The sequence below is a fragment of the Chionomys nivalis genome, chromosome 9, assembly GCF_950005125.1.
Source record: "Chionomys nivalis chromosome 9, mChiNiv1.1, whole genome shotgun sequence".
Taxonomy (NCBI): domain Eukaryota; kingdom Metazoa; phylum Chordata; class Mammalia; order Rodentia; family Cricetidae; genus Chionomys; species Chionomys nivalis.
This window is the reverse complement of record NC_080094.1, coordinates 31,596,619-31,615,404: the sequence shown is the minus strand read 5'-3', so window position 1 is coordinate 31,615,404 and position 18,786 is coordinate 31,596,619. Positions and strand designations below refer to the sequence as shown.

At 42.3% G+C, this 18,786-nt stretch overlaps 1 protein-coding gene and 1 pseudogene across 2 annotated transcripts in view; both read left to right on the top strand.

The window, feature by feature from the left end:
* The window catches only part of Dtd1 (D-aminoacyl-tRNA deacylase 1), a 223,348-nt gene that overhangs the window by 126,681 nt on the left and 77,881 nt on the right, over positions 1 to 18,786 (top strand). For both annotated transcript variants that reach the window (XM_057781019.1, XM_057781018.1), the window contains exon 5: positions 4,391 to 4,563. In XM_057781019.1, the coding sequence (XP_057637002.1) occupies positions 4,391 to 4,543 (153 nt within the window). In that variant the 3' untranslated portion in view covers positions 4,544 to 4,563. The remainder of the gene's footprint in view (positions 1 to 4,390; positions 4,564 to 18,786) is intronic.
* On the top strand, positions 17,364 to 18,235 carry LOC130881547 (pre-mRNA-splicing factor CWC22 homolog; annotated as a pseudogene).

Sequence of the window (18,786 nt, the reverse complement as noted above, 5' to 3'; positions counted from 1 at the left end):
CGAGAAAAGGCTTCAATTTATTAATTTGGTTCACAGTGTTCTCATAGAGAACTTTATTTGGTGGCCTGGAGCCATGTGGGATTGGGTTATTTTAAGATAAGTAATGTAAGAGAATCAGCATTGCATGGTTGGCAGAAACATGACTGCCTATTGCTTAAAGAATTATCACATGTGATTTAAAAGCTTGGCTCATGGTGGTGGGGCGACAGGGTTAGGGTGAAGTTCAGATCTATGTCTCTACATTTGTGCACTGTGGGACAAGGCCTTTGTGTCAGAGCCACATCTGATGGGTGCTGCTTGGAGCTGTGATGCCCCTGAGCAGCCCCAATTCCCTGGGATCCTGCCTCTCTCTTAGGACCTGTTATCCAGGGCAGCAGAGAAAGATGCAAAAGGCACAGCAAGCCTCGTGTGGGAGCCGACTCTACAGCGGGCACCGCAATATTCATTCTTGGCACTTGTGATATTCACATTTCCTGTATGCTACCTCTAAAAAGGAGAAACAAAACTGAGAGGGCTTCTTGTCATCTGAAGCAAATACCATATTTTCAACACCTGTCTTGGATCACATCTGTGATCATCCCTTTATGTGGGTATCTACCTACACATGTGGCATACTGGAGTATAACACACCAAAGGCAGTTGACAGAGTGTATGTGCTGTAGAACCCTGACTTCCAGATTTTTAGGTTTTATGAACCAGAAACACAGAAAATAAAAAGAAATTGGGAATTCAATATGTATTGTCAACTTATGTTTACCAAAATATTATTATTATTGTCATTATTGCTATTTGTTTTGTTTTGACAAAGTTTCTTTGTGATGCCCTGGCTATCATGGAACTCACTCTGTAGACCAGCCTGGCCTTGAACTCAGAGATCTGTGGTCCTCTGACTCAAAAGTGCTGGGATTAAAGGTATACACCACCATTGCCCAGCATAAAAATTATTTTTAATTAAACATTATTTTATGGGTATGGGTGTTTTGCCTGAATGTATCTCTGGTGCCCACAGAGGCCAGAAGAGGTTTGCTACCCCTGGAATTGGAGCTTCCCTGTGGGTTCTGGGAACGGAACAGGGTCCTCTACAAGATCAATAAGTGCTCTTAATCACTGAGTTATTTCTCCAGCCCCTGCAATTATTGTAAAATTTTAGAAAAACACATATGAAGATTTCCATTGTAACCATTTTTATTATGTATTTCTGTGGCATGAGGCATATTTACAAGTTAAGATTTTTTTTTTTTTTTTTTTTTAAGAAAAGAATAAGACAGAGGGACCCATGCCTGTCCTCATGGTGTCAAAAAAAGAAAGAGGTTTCAATAGGAGGGAGAAATGAAAGCATGAGTGTAACAGTTCTTTCTCATCTGCGGTCAGATATATAAAGGGAGTATTTGCTCATGGAAAATAATGCTGTAATGAAAATGTGGCCATTCTGGTTGCCATTTCCTAGATTTAAAACACTGAAATGTTGTCACCTTTTCTTCTGACCTTTCCTATTTAAAGGACAGGGACACGCGCTGTTTGTTACCAGACCATGGTCAGACAATGAGTGTTGGGCAGCATGAGGTCAGCCACACACCTAGAACACAGTGTAGTAGGTGTTACCCTTTGCTGGGTGACTGTCGATGAGGGAAGCTCTGGGCTGATGTACACTCTTCCATCTGTGGTCCAGATGTCCTGCACAAACAGCTCATGGCCTGGCCCTAGTCAGAAGCCAAACTCTAGGTCTGGTTTTGTTCTTAAAGAAGTGAAAGTTGACAGTTATAGTCGAAGCCTGTGTCTATTCATTCCACCACATTTCCCCCTCTCCTCTCCAGTACACCGGAGCTAGTGTCTGCCTTCCCACCCATTTACGTGAACTTACCACAGTGTGTAGTGGGTAAATTCATTACAGTGTGTAGTCTGTGAGCTCATCACAGTGTGTATTGTGAGCTCATCACAGTGTGCAGTGTGTGAGCTCATCACAGTGTGTATGTAGTCTGTGAGCTCATCACAGTGTGTAATGTGAGCTCATCACAGTGTGGTGTGAGCTCATCACAGTGTGTAGTGTGTGAGCTCATCACAGTGTGTAGTGTGTGAGCTCATCACGGTGTGCAGTGTGTGAGCTCATCACGGTGTGCAGTGTGTGAGCTCATCACGGTGTGCAGTGTGAGAGCTCATCACGGTGTGTAGTGTGAGCTCATCATGGTGTGCAATGCACGATCTCTTCACAGCGTGCAGTGTGTGAACTACTCAGGTGTGTAATGCATGAGCTCGTCACGTTGTGTAGTCTGTTAGCTCATCACGGTGTGTAGTGCATGAGCACGTCATGGTGTGTAGTTCTGTCTCTGAAACTTTGTTTTTGCACAAGATAATTTTAAAGATTCTTCTATTTTTGTAATTGCAGATTTGCCTGTCCTACAGTATTACTTCTTGTTAGTTTAGCATGTTATTTTTATTTATCCTATTAATGGATATTTCCATGGTTTCTAGGTTTTTTGCTAATATAACACTACACATTTTTATGAACCTCCCTGTGTGCTTGGGTTGAATCTTTTAAAAAAATATTTTTACTAAATTTTTGAGGATTTCATACAGTGTATTTTGATTATATTCATTCTCTTCCCCAAATCCTCCCAGATCCACTCCATCTTCTCGCCCACCCAACTTTGTGCTGTTCTCTCTCTCTCTCTCTCTCTCTCTCTCTCTCTCTCTCTCTCTCTGATTGTTTGGCTGGGTGGTGGTGGCACATGTGCTTGGGAGGCAGAGGCAGGTAATTCTCTGAGTTTGAGGCCAGCCTAGTTTACAAAGTGAGTTCCAGGATGGCCAGGACTACACAGAGAAACCCTGTCTCAACAGACAAACAAACAAACAAAAACAAAACAAAACAACAAAAACCACCCAACCAAAACCAAACCAAACCATTGATTCATCTAATTTTGTCTCTGCAAATACTCTTGGCTGTGGTGTCTGCTCTGGAGAGTGATTGGCTTATTAAGGCTCACACCTTTAAAGAAAACAGACCCTTCCTCTCCTGGAAGCTCTCAATGGCCAATAGCACCTCAGCAAGTGGTGAGACTTCCTGTGCCCCTCCCACTGTTCCATGCTGGGACTTTGACCTGGGCTGACACAGGTCTTGTGTATGCTGACACAATCACTTAGTCTATGTCTACCTGCTCTGTTGTGTCTGGAAGACACCATTGCCTTGTAGTTATCCATCACCTCTGGCTCTTACAATCCTTCAGGGGTGGAATCTTGTAAGGGGAGTTACCTGGGAACAAAGTCTCTGGGTCAATGGTGCAATTCAGCATAAAATCGAATTAGCATATCAACCAACCTGGTTATTTGCTGTAACTTTTCAAGTTAATGGAAATTGGGAAAGATAATACTGTAAGCCAGTTGTTAATAAATTTGGTTTCTTAGACCAGATTGAAGGCTGATTGTTTATTAATAAAAGGTTGAGTTCTAATCTGTGCATAATAGAAGCAGTGCTCTGGCAGGCTGTGTGGAATGGGCAGAGGCCAGCTGGGAGAGGCTAGCCCTTCACTGAATTTCTTTCCATGTGATGGAGAAAATGCCTGCAGACTTGGTCTGGGAAGCAGATGGAGCTGGGTGTCGCTGTCTCTCAGGGTTTGGTACAGATGCCTTTCTTGGTCCAAGAAAATCTCATGAACCAAAACTTGGCTAGTATTCTCAGCAAGCCTTTTTTGGAGTGGCTGCACTGTTGCTCAGTGTGAGATGACCTAAGTTTCTTCTGTCTGTCTAGTCTGTGGTTACTTTGAAACTCTTGGGGAGACATCAAGGGAAGAAATGGGTCCAGGTCATCTCAGAGCATGTGTGCCACCCCCCGCCCCTGGAAAGTTGGAGGATGCTCCAGTGGCTGGTGGCTCATCTGTGACTACCATTAGCGTAGTAGGAGCACGTGCCGTGGGTGAGTCAGGCTTTAGGCTCAGGAATGTAACTGAGACACTGTATTTTATTTCACAGTCTTCTCTGTTACCTTCAGCAAATACTGGAATGCTTTGAACAATCTTTAAAAAATAGAGGGGAGACAATGGCGAGAAAAGCTACAAGGCCATCAAAGAAAATGGTAACAAATGGTAACAAATTAAAAAAGGCCTTTGTCATTTAAGACGGTTTTCTGAGCTGCTGTAAGAAGCTTGGAGCATGGCTGTCTTCACATCCCACATGCTGGGTGATGAGAGGTCAGAGTGGCATTACAGGTAGTGGGCAGAGAATCTGTGTGAAGGATTCAGGTGCTGTTTGATCAGTGTTCATTGTTGGATCTCTGAGCAACTGTGAAAAATCAGGCACCAGGAAGAAGCTTTCCCGGTGGCTTGCATGTGGGAAGTTCTCATGCGTTGGCTACCTAGTCACATCTTCACCGCTTCAAAATATTTTCTTTCTTAAACAGCTGTCAAAGCTGGAGAAGCAGCAGCAGAGAAAAGAAAAGACCAGAGCCAAGGGGCCTTCTGAGTCAAGCAAAGAACGAAATGCACCCCGGAAAGAGGATCGCAGTGCCAGCAGCGGGGCTGAGGGTGATGTGTCTTCAGAGCGGGAGCCATAGATGCAGAAGCGGGAGCTCAGGTAGGAGGTTTTCACCTGTACAGCTCTGTCCCCCATGTTGTAGGGGAACAGAAATGAATCAAGGTGAGATGGCTGCTAAGGTAGCGCTCCTCTTGAATCTTCTTCAGTCATGACAACCATGAATGTGTTACTTTCCTGCATGGTGAAGGTCGCTGGTAAGATTGTGTTGTAGTCATCAAAATGTGTACAGGAGGCTATATGTAGGCTGCAGGGTGCACCTAGTGAGTGTGCCCCTCCTGCATTGTCTGTGCCAGCCACACTGCCTGGGCTTGCCTGGCATCTGTGTGCTCTCCTGCTGTCTGGCCCCATCTCTGTCTAACTCTACCGCCCTGCCGGCCATTGCTGCTCTCACTCTCGGCAGCCCCAGTGCTACAGTGTCCTCTGCAGCAGTCTCCTTCACCATCGCCTGCTTTGTGTTTTACCATCGTCCTTTCACACTGCATGACACCGCCATTTATTTGTTTATTAGATCAAGAGAGCATTCTGCTGTGTAGTTTTGATTGACTTCAAATTCAACTATGTAGACTAGACTGTTTTCATACTGTTATCATTTATAAATGCGGGTGACCCGAGGTCAGTCCCCCAAGGGTGGCAGCAGATCACCTGAGGCCTTAGTGAGTCCCCTGAGGCCGCACGGGAGACAGACAGATATGCCATGCAGAGAGAGCTTGGGTGTAGAGCTTAGTTAGTGCGAATAGTAGAAGAGTGAGGGGTTATGGAGGAGGTGGGGAGAAGGGGAGAGGGAGAAAGGGGGACAGAGAAAGAGGAAAGAGAGAGGAGAGATGGGGAAGAGGAGGTAGTAGTTACCTCTTCAGAAGAGAGAGGGACAGAGAAAGAGAGAGAGAGGATGGAGAGAGGGCACGAGGTCCGCTTGCCTTGGCCAAAGGGGAAGAGGTTGGGAGTGAGTGGAGTTTGTCTCTTAAAGGGACAGGGTACCCAGGTGACAGACCAGGCCAGCAGATTACAATATTCCTGCTTTGTCTTATAATAAAATGATGGGGAGTTAGGCATGGTAGGTTGAGGGGATTGGGACGGCAGGTTCTCAAGACTGCTTCCTGCTTATTTTTGGGCACCAAAGTCTTTCTTGGGGGGCCTGAGAAAGGTGGGTGCTGGTAACATCCTGGGGTAGCTGGTTGCTTTACTCAAGGATTTGTGGTGTGGAACTGTCTGGTGTCTCTTGCATTCAGCACAGTATTGGCAGAGCAGAGGACAAAGATATGCAATGTAGAGAGAGTTTGGGTGGAATTTATTTAATGGGTAAGGGAATTATGGAGGAAAGAGCTAAATAGAGATAGAGAGATGGGGGGGAAAATTGGGGAGGAAAAGGCAGTAGCTACCTCTTCAGAAGCAGGATGGAGAGAGAGAGAGAGAGAGAGATAGAGAGAGAGAGAGAGAGAGAGAGAGAGAGAGAGAGAGAGAGAGAGAGAGGGAGAGGGAGGCAGGTGATCCGATCCGCTTGCCTCCACAGGGAAAGGGGTGGATTGGTAGTGTGTGGGGCTTGCCTATTAAAGGGACAGGGTACCCAGGTAACAGGCCAGGCCAGTAAATTACAACAGCTATAACTAAACAAAAACATCTGCTTTTGAAAAGACTTATTTTGACTCATAGTTTTGGTGGTTTCAGCCAGTGATTTTTGCTTTTCAAAAAGCAGACCCTGTTGCTTTTTGATCATTTGGAAAAGCCAAAATGCCATGGCGAGTTCATATGGCCAGGAAGCACAAAGAGGAGAGAGGGGAGGAAGAGAAGGCTAAGATCCATGGTCTCCTTTAGGAACATTCCTGAAATAACCTGAAGATGTTTTCCCAGGCCCCATGCCTGAAAATTTTCACTGCCTCTAGGTAGTACCACAGTGCAGACAGAGCAAGCCTTGACCATGTAAGTCTGTGGAGGATGCTTCAGATACATTCTATAGCAAGGTGCTAGCATTATTTCATTGGAAAAAAATGAAAATAACAAAGATAAATAGCTTTGGAAAAGAAAAAGTGAAAATTAATTGAAGGGTTGGGTACCAGTGGGAGGGCATAGAGCTTTTTGCTGGGGGGGACATTATCATTCAGGATGTAGTTTATAAATCCCATGAATATGGGGTGATGATAAATCTCTGAGAAGTTTTAGTATGCAAGTGACATAGACAGGCAAAAATGAAAACATCCTCCAGCTCTGGTGAGTGAGACCAGAAGTAGATAGGCCAGTTTGGAGGACCTACAGAAATCCAAAGAAATAGTGGGATTCAAGGAGAGAGGTAGGGCTGGAAGATGTAAAGGATCAGCTTGGTTAATCAATATGAGTATTGGGGGCACCTAGAATGATGTAGGAGAAATAGGAGGGAATACTAGTAACAATTTTGGTGACAGTCTTGTGTCTGTGGGACTGGGCTAAGAAGAGGTCTTAGGCATGCATTCTGGAGCCTTCAGCTTCTATACCAATTAAACCATATCTGAAGACAGGGTCGTTCTGAAGATAGCAAACTACAAGAGGAGTTGCTGCCAACAAGGCATTCTTTCTCTTCCCTTCTGAAGGCAGTGACTGTGATGTCTGTGGCTTTGAGGATGTTCATGTACAGATATTAAGATACATTAGTAATAGTTGGGTGCAGTAGTACACACTTCCAACAGATAAAGGAATGAATAAACAGCTCAGAAAGGATGGGCCCTGATAGTTTGAGGGGGTTGCTCTTACTTCCCCATACCCTCCCTATAGCTCTATGCTTTCTTCCAATGTACCTGTGGGAAGATGGTGGTGCTCTAGTAGCTGGTCGTGATTGACTTAACCTCACACATTCACGGATGAGTGAAGTCTGAGTCAGAGAAAGGTCCCGTCACAGTGGGCTTTGTTGGTCATAATCACCAACTCACCAGTTTCTCGTTTTGATGCTCAGGCCTAAAGTCGTTGGTTTTTAATCATGAACTGAAAAAATGTAATGTGGGTTAGTTACATATAAAATGTGATATTTGGTTTCTAATAATGTTAAGTATACATGAATATGTGATAATATTTTGTGTGACATACATATTCTATAAAACATCCATTCCTACTCCTTCTAAAACTTCATGTCTTTCCTGCCAGTCATCAGTCTCTTTGTCATACAAATACTGCTAATGATACTGCTTAATAATCTGTTTAGAGGTAGGAATTGTGACGCGTGCAGACAGAGCACAAAGGGCAGGGATGAAGAAAAATGATGGAGAGGAGGCCTCTGCCTGGCTGAGGGCAGAAAGCATTCGAGTATGGGGTAGCCAGTGGAAAGAACAGAGGGGCCAGCCAAATGGAGAGGAAGCCAGAGTCCAACCTCATGTTCAAATAGAAAGGGCAGCAAGAAGACACCCAACAAGAGGGAGACCATGCCTGGTACTAGAAACCTAGCCAACTACTCAGTGCTAGTGAGGTCATGGTTATTGGAGAAGAATCTACAACCCCTAACTTATTAAACCTGCATAGTCCCTGACAACAATCTAGAAACCTTTGTTCTTGTACCCACAGATAGCTGTAGTCTTAATCCCCCATCAAGGAAACTTCTCTTTGCAACAGATAGAGACCTTTACAGAAAACCACAACAAATCAAAATGCAGAGTTGTGGAGTCCAGTCTCGATGGTGACATCTACAAAACACTCCCACAACCTAAGGCTCAAGGAACATTGGAGAAGAGAAGATGGAAAGAGGCAGACAATCAAGAAGTTTGCTGTGAGATGGTGCTTCCTAGTAACTTTAGAAGCTACACCTATGAAGTCTCATGAACATGATTGCTGAAACACGAACTGAACAAGGATGACACCGATGGACTTGCCAAAGTGGACAGCGAGTGGGGGTGGGAGTCTGCAAGGCACGACCCTACGGAGAGAATTATAGGAAACTGAGAAAAACTGGGAGTGGGATAGGTGGTCTTTCCCAGGGAAGATCACACTAATTGGTTATCCAGTGCCAAATAGTCAGTCCTGGAAACACACATAGAGATACCATCATATAACCGAATAGGTTATATTTAGGAATGTATATGTATAGATACATGCATGCAATAACAATTAGTGAAAAAAATAGGCCATGAATCTGAAGGAGAAAGGGGAGGGGTATATGGGAAGGTTTGGAGGAAGTAAAGGGAAGGGAGAATGTAATTGTATTATAATCTCAAACAAACAAAACAGAAGGCATGGTTAGGCCTCAGGTCTGTCATGCCTGTTAGGAGCAGGTACTAACACAGCGCTGGGTCTTATGCAGGACCTTATCCTGCTTTTGGGTTTTTAGGTCTTTATGCGATTTCTGCCTCCTTGGTGTTTCTTCCCTTAAAACAATCAAGTCCACTTCCTGCAGCTGATGCAGATCAAGGACAGGTAGAGTGATGGTATCAGAATGCATGCAGTGGTCTGTGCAGGAAGGAGACACTGGCTTAAGCCCCAGCATCTGTGCATAGTGCTTTAGGTCCCACAGAAGCATTGGAAAGATGGACTCCTCTGTACCCACCAGCAAAGGTCAGAAGGACCCAGTCTGTCAGGCTCATTGTGCTGGGGAAGCCCTTCACTTGGTTAAGAAGTAGAGACTAGTCTAGACCTCCAGCCATGGATCCCAGGACTGGGCAGCCTCCCATATTCTCTTGACACTTGTGAACGCTGCCTTTATCTCTTGACTTTTGTTAGACTATAAACTATAGTCTTTTTCTAGAGAATTAGAACTTCAGCTACAAGTTTAATGCAAATTAAATGTTTAAACTACCGTGCAAAATTGATGGGAGAGGGATAACATTATTAGCACTCATCTTAAAGAACCAAACTTAGATTATCAATCTAAATACACATGCTGTGCGCACATATGTCTATACACATGCTGTTCACACAAACATATATATATGCTTGTGCACACATCTTTACACATGCTGTGAACACAAGCATATATAAATACACATGTCGTGCATACATGTCTATATACATGCTATGCACATAAACATATATATATATGCTATACACAGAAATGTCTAGACACATGCTTGTGCACACAAACATGTATACATATGCCATACACACCATTGTGTAGACACATGCCTGTGCATACATTAGAATATGTTTTGTGCTTTCAAACATCTTGAACAATTATAATGCCAGCCTACTGATTACTCTGCTTTATATTATTGACATATCAGCATATTTTACAAATGCAATGTCTTGAGTTTTACTTTAACTGTATCAGAAAATCTTGGTTTTGCTTTTGAGGTATAAAAAATTGGGTTACTTTTGTTTGTTTGTTTTTGTTTTTTGAGACAGGATTTCACTGTAGCTTTGAAGCCTGTCCTGGAACTAGCTCTTGTAGACCAGGCTAGCCTCAAACTCACAGAGATCCACCTGCTTCTGCCTCCCCGAGTGCTGGGATTAAAGGCATGCACCACCACCACCTGACAAGAATTTTGTTACTTTTTAAATGATCATAAAACAGAACAATCTGACAGCTTCTTTTTGCTTTGGATTTGGCCTCAAAATAATTATAAAAAATTTTTTGGAAATCTTTCTGTGTGAGCAGTGTGTCTCTGTCTGTCTCACCCTCTTCCTGTCTTCAACTCCAGTATCCCCTCTTTCCTAAACTCACAGTCTCATCTTTAGTTATTACTGTTACATACATATACATATGTAAGTCACCAAATCCATTTAGTGTGACTTGCATGAACATGTCCATGATTGGTCATTTGGGACTGGGTAACCTATGTTATCCTTGGAGGAAACTAATTCTTCCTCTTTTAGCATCCATTGACCACCCGTACATAGCTCTTCATCTAGGGATTGGAACATGCAAAATTTCTCTTGTCCACATTGGTATGTCAACTGATACTGTCATTATATGACTATTATTTAGGCAAACATATTGTTGATATTTCATGGTGAAATGTATGTGTCATGTTTAGGGATACTATCTAGTAGCAAGTATCTTAGGGTTTCTGGTTCTTACAATCTTTCCTCTCCCTTGTCCCTGATTTTCCCTGAGTCTTAGGTATAGGGGTTGCCTTAGAGTGTAAACGGAGATTGTACTTTAGTTTCCTGACTACCCAGCCCCAAATAATCACTCAGAAACTAGATTAGTTACAACACTGTTTAACCAATAGCTTAGGCATATTCCTACATATTCTTACATCTTAAATTAACCCATTTCTATTAATCTGTGTATCACCACAATTAATGTGGCCTACCCATAAGGTTCTGGTGTCTTTCTCCTTTGGCAGCTACCTGGCATCTGCCTCACTCTGCCTTTTTTCTCCATGCATTCACTTTAGTTTTCCCCACCTAACTCTATTCTGCCCTGTCATAAGCCAAAGCAGCTTCTTTATTAGCTAATGGTTATAAGACATATTCATAGCATACAGAGGGAAATCCCACATCATTAGAGATCTATTAGTTGGGGTTAGATAGCCCACAGTCACTTGTTCTCTGGCTTTTGATCAGTCATGGATATTGGTAGTAGACTCCATCTGTTGCAAAAGAAGCTTCTTTGATGAGGGGTGAGAGCTACACTTGCCTGTGGGTATAAGAATACGTATTTTGAATATAGTTAAGAATTGTAAGTATTTAAAACTTCATATTTAGAATATAGTTAGGATTGGTTTAGGAAAGTGGCTGTAGTAGATTCTTCTCTAGGGTGAACGATCTCTCCAGCCATGGGTAGTTGGCTAGGTTTACAGAACCAGGAATGAATTCTCTCCTTAAGTCCAACTAGACAGCTTCTGGTTACCCTCAAGATGAAATGCTGCTATTGCACCACCCGGGGTACATTGCCAATTTAGTCATTGTTGTGGGTCATAGGCTTTCCTGCAGGGTAGGACTGCTGCTTGCATTTCCCCTTGGCTGTGTGTGTGTGTGTGTGTGTGTGTGTGTGATCTCCAGTGCTTTGAGAACTAGTCTTTGGGGAGGCGGTTTCCAGGTCAGTACCAGCTCTATTCCTCCAGGTTTGTGTCTGAAGTGTGTGATGTCTTTAGCTATAGGATCTTACCTTCAAATTCTTGAAGATAACCAAGGGCAATGGAATAACCCTTATTGTTTGGGGAGACTCTTATATTCCAGTAGTAATCCAGGTGTGAGAGAGAGCTGCAACAGAGCCTGGCAGGGGAGTCCCTCTGAGCCAGTGAGGGGCTGGGGTGTACCTTTCTCAGAGAATTTAGCCGCGTTTCTGGATTTGAAGACTTTGAAGGGGGCCAGACTAAAGGACAGGTGCTATAACAATTGTACGTTTAGGTTTTGTGTTGTCACTTGGAAGAAATTTGTCGTCTCAATAGGCCACAAAATCACCCTCAGACATTTTAGATCCTGGTGAGAGCTGAAGAAGAGAGCAGATGGTGACCTTGCGTTTGTTCTGTTGCATGGAACAGCCAGTCCAGACGGGAGCTGCAGTTTTCTTTTGCTTTTCTTTAAAAGGAGAAAGAGCCCTGGGGAACCCATGGAGCCTGGGGAGCTGCTTTGAATTTTCAGGGCTTGAGAGGGAAAAGGGAAAGGCAAAGAAAATATAATGAGAAACTCATACCATTGGCTCTATTTTTCTTTGAAAATGATTAAATACCCTTCGTGGTTGGGAGGGTATTCCCAGGGTGGGGGCATTTCTTTGTCAAATTGCAAATTCCTTTCTATTTCATCAAACAGGCATAAAAATGCTAAAATTAACGTTTGTTCTGTGTTTGGTCTCATTTCTTCAGGCTTCTCATCTCACTCCTCAGGATGAGAGGATTTGCGGTGAGACTGTGACTCAGTTATTCTCCTGTTAACAGGCGGGGGTTAGGGCAGCCTGGACTGGAAGACTGTTCTTTGCTTCAGGGTCACCTCTCACTACATTTGAGTATTTACTTGACTGCTGTACCTAGGGTGTAAGAAGAGCTCCTGAACAGCCCCCCACATTTCATCCTCAAATGTCAACAAAACAAGGGAATGTTTTGGGAGTTGCCATCTGCTTGCTTTTCCAGGCTGACCTTTGTCGTAATAGTAAGATGCAACATTCTTTCTAATGAGCAGAGTAGTTGAGTAGTCTGTGCATATGTGTGTGCGTGTGTGTGTGCATGTGTGCACGTTTGCTCTAGAGTTTACAATTTTAAATGTCTCCGGTTCCACTTTTAAACAGCATCATGCTAAGTTACCTGCACAATCCTGTCTTCCCAGTTTTTCCTTCCTGTGATGTCACTGCCATGGCCCAGCTGACACGCGGGATGGTCACTGTGCACTGCTTTCATCGTTTCCTGAGTGGTTATTTTAAAGATGAATCAAGGTTAGGAAGAGGTGTTTGCCTTCATTTCTCTGATTATGGCTTTTCCTTTCATGCTGTGAACATAGGTTTTCAAACTATTTCATGTTCCTTCTGTCTGAAGAATTGCTTTCTGTATTTTTTGAAGCACATATTTAAGGAAATCTTTAGTTTTCTTTTTTGTTTTTGAAGGATAATTTTGCTGGTCTAGAATTCTAACTGGTAGTTTTTGTATTTTCAATATTTAAATGCTTCATTTCTCTCTTTTTAAATTATTTTCAAATGTATTTTTAATTTTAAAGGACATATAGTGGTTGTAAATGTTTTTGGTATGTAGTGTGACCTTTTGGTGTATGTATACATGTATCAGATATACTGGCATATGTGCCACCAAAGACACATATTGTTTTGTTGTTGCTTAGAACATTCAAAATCTTCTGCACTAGCTAGCAGGAAACATTCTGTTATTTGTTATCAATTGTAGTCATCCTACTGTAGGTGTGGTAGTGGATTGTAGTCATCCTACTGTAGGTGTGGTAGTGGATTGTAGTCATCCTACTGTAGGTGTGGTAGTGGATTGTAGTCATCCTACTGTAGGTGTGGTAGTGGATTGTAGTTATCCTGCTGTAGGTGTGGTAGTGGATTGTAGTCATCCTACTGTAGATGTGGTAGTGGATTGTAGTCATCCTACTGTAGGTGTGGCAGTCAATTGTAGTCATCCTACTGTAGGTGTGGTAGTGGATTGTAGTTATCCTGCTGTAGGTGTGGTAGTGGATTGTAGTCATCCTACTGTAGGTGTGGTAGTGGATTGTAGTCATCCTACTGTAGGTGTGGCAGTCAATTGTAGTCATCCTACTGTAGGTGTGGTAGTGGATTGTAGTTATCCTGCTGTAGGTGTGGTAGTGGATTGTAGTCATCCTGCTGTAGGTGTGGTAGTGGATTGTAGTCATCCTTCTGTAGGTGTGGTAGTGGATTGTAGTCATCCTTCTGTAGGTGTGGTAGTGGATTGTAGTCATCCTACTGTAGGTGTGGTAGTGGATTGTAGTCATCCTACTGTAGGTGTGGCAGTCGATTGTAGTCATCCTACTGTAGGTGTGGTAGTGGATTGTAGTCATCCTACTGTAGGCGTGGTAGTGGATTGTAGTCATCCTACTGTAGGTGTGGTAGTGGATTGTAGTCATCCTACTGTAGGTGTGGCAGTCGATTGTAGTCATCCTGCTGTAGGTGTGGTAGTGGATTGTAGTCATCCTGCTGTAGGTGTGGTAGTGGATTGTAGTCATCCTACTGTAGGTGTGGTAGTGGATTGTAGTCATCCTACTGTAGGTGTGGCAGTCGATTGTAGTCATCCTACTGTATTCCTATCCATCTGTACCCCTGTGCCCATTTCCCAACTGCTAGTTTAGGAGAAGGAGACAGGAAAGGGACTCTAGAGAAAAACACCTGGTAGAATTAGCATTCACACAAGAGATTTATTAATGCTACAGGCAAGGCCTGAAGTAAGGAGCTTCAGTTCCATAGAGTGCCATATCTACTCATCAGTGTTTCTGAGGAAGGGGGTGGTCCTGCACTTCAAGGAAGCAGGCTTAGTTAATATGTTACCCCTGTTACCTGACCATAGTCAAGCTGTCTCTGGATGCCCTGGCAGCATGACATTTATCTCTTATGAGAACTGTGTGGCCTGTCAGCTCTTTGCTGCAGATGTGAGCAGCGGGGCAGGTCTGTGAGGCTCTTCACACTAGCATCTGGGGGACTGGTGCTAACACTGTCCCTTTGCATCCTCTCCCCAACACTCTTCCCAGGATCTGGTCTCGTTAGGTCTATTCTCTATCTCTCTGCGATCAACTTCGTCTTCTCCATGTAAGTGAGAACATACAGCATCCGTCCTTCTATGTGACTCGGTTCTCTTACATGTCTGTTGCTGCAAATGAGACCATTTCATTTTTTTCTGAGTGGATATCAAATATTCTATTGTGTATGTAAAATACATTTTTAAAATCCATTTATGTGTTGATAGTCACCTAAGTTGTTTTCATTTCCTGGCTATTGTGAATAGTGTGTTAATAAACATGAATGTAGCTGTACCTTTGGGCTTCTAATCACAATTCTTGGAGATATATTCCTGGTAGTGGGATTGCTAGGTCATATGATGATTTTATTTCTAGTTTTCCGAGAAACTTTTGTACTATTTCCATAATGGATGTTCTAATTTACATTCCCATCAAAAGCATATCAGGTTTCCTGTTCCTCCACATCCTCACCAGCATTAGTTATTTTTTCTTTTACAACAGTCATTCTAACTGGGATAGAACGACATCTCATTGTGGTTCTTATTTACATTTCTCTGATGGTTGGTTATGATGAGTTTTTCATATGCTTATTAGATATTTAGATGTGTTAGTTTTTGGGAAATATCTATTCAGGTAGCTTGCCCATTTGAAAATCACAGTGTTATTTTTTACGTGGTTTATTTGAATTTCTTATATATTCTAAAAGTCATTTCTTGTCTTATAGTTTACAAATATTTCCCCCCTCTTCTAGGTTGTCTCTTCACTCTGTTGAATGCTTTGCTCTACATAAAGCTTTTAGTTTGATGTGATCTTATTTATCATTTCCTGTTTTGATGCATATGCTTTGCAATCATATCCAAATATTTACCTCATGATGTTCTAAAGTTTTTTTCTCATAGTTTAGGACTATAGTTTTAGGACTATAATTCTATAGTTTTAGGACTTATGTCTTTGATTCATATTGAGTTGATTTTTGTATATAGTAAGAGTTGGGAGTTTAGTTCTTCTGTGTATGGACAGTCTACTTTGCCCAGTACCATTTATCAAAGAATTTCCTTTCTTCAATGTATGTCTTCACTGTCAAAGAAATGTGTTTATAAATGCATGTTTTTAATTATTGGTTCTCTAGTTTGTTCCTTTGGTTTATTTAATGTGCATGTGCATATGTACAGTGTTGTCTGGAGTACTATCACTTTGTAGATTTTGAGGTCAGGTATTATAACACCGTCAGCTTTGTTCTTTTTACTTAGAATTGCTTTGGTTATTTCATTCCATACAGTTTTTGAAAGTTTGGTTTTTTGTATATTTATGAAGGATGTTTTTCAAGTTCCATAGTCTTTAAAAAATTGTGGTGGCACATGCCTTTAATCCCAGCACTTGGGAGGCAGAGGTAAGTAATTCTCTGTGAGTTCAAGGCCAGCCTGGTCTACAGAGAAAGTTCAGGATAGCTAGGACTGTTACACAGAGAAACCTTGTCTCAAAAAAAAATTCAAACACTTTAAAAGTTCCAAGTCTCTTTAAAATATTCAATCTTTTAATTGTGGGCTCTCATCAAATAATAATAATAATAATGATAATAATAGTAACCATTTTAAATACATTTTTACTCAAAACAGGACATACAAACAATTATATTTAAACAAAACAAAATTCCAACAGTGTAACAAGCCCAGTGTCTGACATCTGGAACTCACTCATGATCTTCTGGGCTCTAAAGGACTTTGGGTACTCACCTTTATGAGGTCTGCCATCCACAACATATCCAATTTTCTCATGTGTTCAGACAGGCTCCATTTCACATCTGCTGTTGTCATCCATCCCATGGTAGGCAGCTCATGGTCCTAGCATCTCAAATATGCTGGAGTCTGCACTGTAACTGAGGCTGCACCTTCACGAATGGCCTCTACTCAGGGACTCTACCCCTGCTACATGGTGCCTCAGTTTCTCTACATGACCTCTCAAATTCTGGGACCCCCACAGAAATTTGGGGTGCATTTTCACTATTATGGCACTTTATTAGTTGTGTGTTGGATTTCTCCATGACAGTCTCCCATTGCTTCTTCTTCTTCTTATTATTATTGTGCTTATTAGAAAATAAGTAACTAGTATTGTGATTCTTGGACCTCGGGTGTCAAGATTCCTTAGACCCTAAGAGCAGCTATTGATACAGCTCGTAGGTGTAGAATGTCTGAAACTGTTTGCTCTCAAGGCCTGGTTGATCTTTGGAATTCATCATTTTCTCTTCTCTGGATCTTCACAACTTTCTGCCCTTCTCCAGTCTCAGCTCGTTGGACTCTTTTACATTCTCTTTATTTCTAGTTTCTCCTGTTATTGTCATAGCTGCTTTCTGTAACCTTTGAGCTGCCTGTCTTTGCTATGGCTGCTGTCATGCCTGCTACTCCTGGGCCATAGCTACCCTTTTGTTTTGATGTTCCCACCATTTCTGTTGCTACAATATAGATGTCTTTGCTGTAACATTGCTTTTGCTGTCTCTACTGCAGCTGTCTTTACTATAGCTCTGCTGCTGCCTTTTCTCATTGTTGTTATTCTTGTAGTCCCTCTCATTCTGCTGTCATTACCATTGTCACTATAATTTTCATGTTACTAGTTGAGTCTACTCAACTAATGATTATTAAAAGTAGGCTAGAAAAGACTACTCAAGGGAATGGGCGATAGATGATGCCTAGAGATAGAAAGACAAAACTGTCAAGGAATACAGACCACTGAGTACTTGTTACTTGGTCCAACTTGAGGAGTCTGATTTATTGGTTCAGTTGGCATCAGAAAATGAAAAGTAATATGGCACACAGGAAAATATGCAAAAAGGAAATGTTTCCCTGAAGAGATATTACTCTGCTTACAAGAAGAGGTCCTGGAAATCCCCATCTCCTAGAAGAAGCCCAGGACCAGCAGTGACCCAGGTCCACTTGAGATGAACCTACTACAAAAGGAGAAAAGATGAACTGGATCCTCTCACCACTCTTCCTGGAGGAGTGGCCCTTCCTCCCTCATAGCTCAGGATGATGCAGGAATAGAGTATTGATAATATCAGCTTAGCATACCAGGGAATGAACAGAGAGGCCTACGGGAGATGATCAATGGTGAGGCCACCAAAAAATTCAACATCTCTAAGATGTTTTATTATCCAAGAGCTTCTTCAAGAAAACACAGTTTGAGGGCGAGGACTGTTTTCCAGATCTGTTTTGTAAGCACAACGCGCTTCTTGACTTGTCACTCAAGCTTATGCAACTTTAGTAGCGGTTACCAACTCAGAAGGCCCGCAAACTGGAGAATAAATCCTCTGAGACTAATTTTTTAATTTTTAGAAAGGATATTAAAGAAATAATAAATGAATTTGTCTGAATACCTCAAATTTTGTTGCACATCTTATTAAGCAAGATATAACATGAAATTCTATGCATAGAGGTGCTCCCTTTGCTCCTGGGAAGACCTGTAGGTGATAGTGTTGAAGTAGCCATTGGCTTGCTCAAAGAATGCAGCCTCACATGAACACAGACGTCACCAGGAGGAATCAATGCTAGTTCTGAATTCCTTCAAAAAGTCCTACACGAGTCTGAAATTAAGAGAGGAGGTCAGCATATGATTGAAGTTTTCTATACAGAAAGATGGAATGGAGGACCACCTGGACTTGACTCAGTTTATTTCACATGCTCACTTTGGAGGGTGACTATAATCCAGAAGATATATCTTTTTTTCATAGTGGGGAAGGAACCTTTATTAAAGCCCTCAATGACATGAGAGGAATTTCATTAAAATGGTGTGACCTAGAAAGTATTGCTGCCTTTAAATAAGTACAAGTGGCAAAAAAATTAAATATACTTAAAGGGCCATTTTCACAAATACAAAGTTTACATCTAAGGATCCCAGTGACAGACACCTTTGAAGTCCTTGCATATGCCTGCTACAAAGCAGACTTGCTGCTTAGGATGAGAGCAGCTCTCCAGGCTCAGTCTATGTTCTACAAGTTATTAAACTGTTTCTCAGACACCCAAGCTGCTTGGTCAGTTCGAGGTACAGCTGGTGTACCTGTGTTCAGGTCAGTACCACTCTCTTGCACCAGTGCCGTTTTCCTGATTCTCTGAATCCTCTTTCCTCCCGGCTTCTTTGCCCCTCTGCAATGCTTTGTGTTGCCCTGGTGAAACCAGCCTAAACGCTTAGCACTTCACTCCGCCTTACATTTCCCTCTGTACCCAAACCACAAATACACTTCTAGTCAAA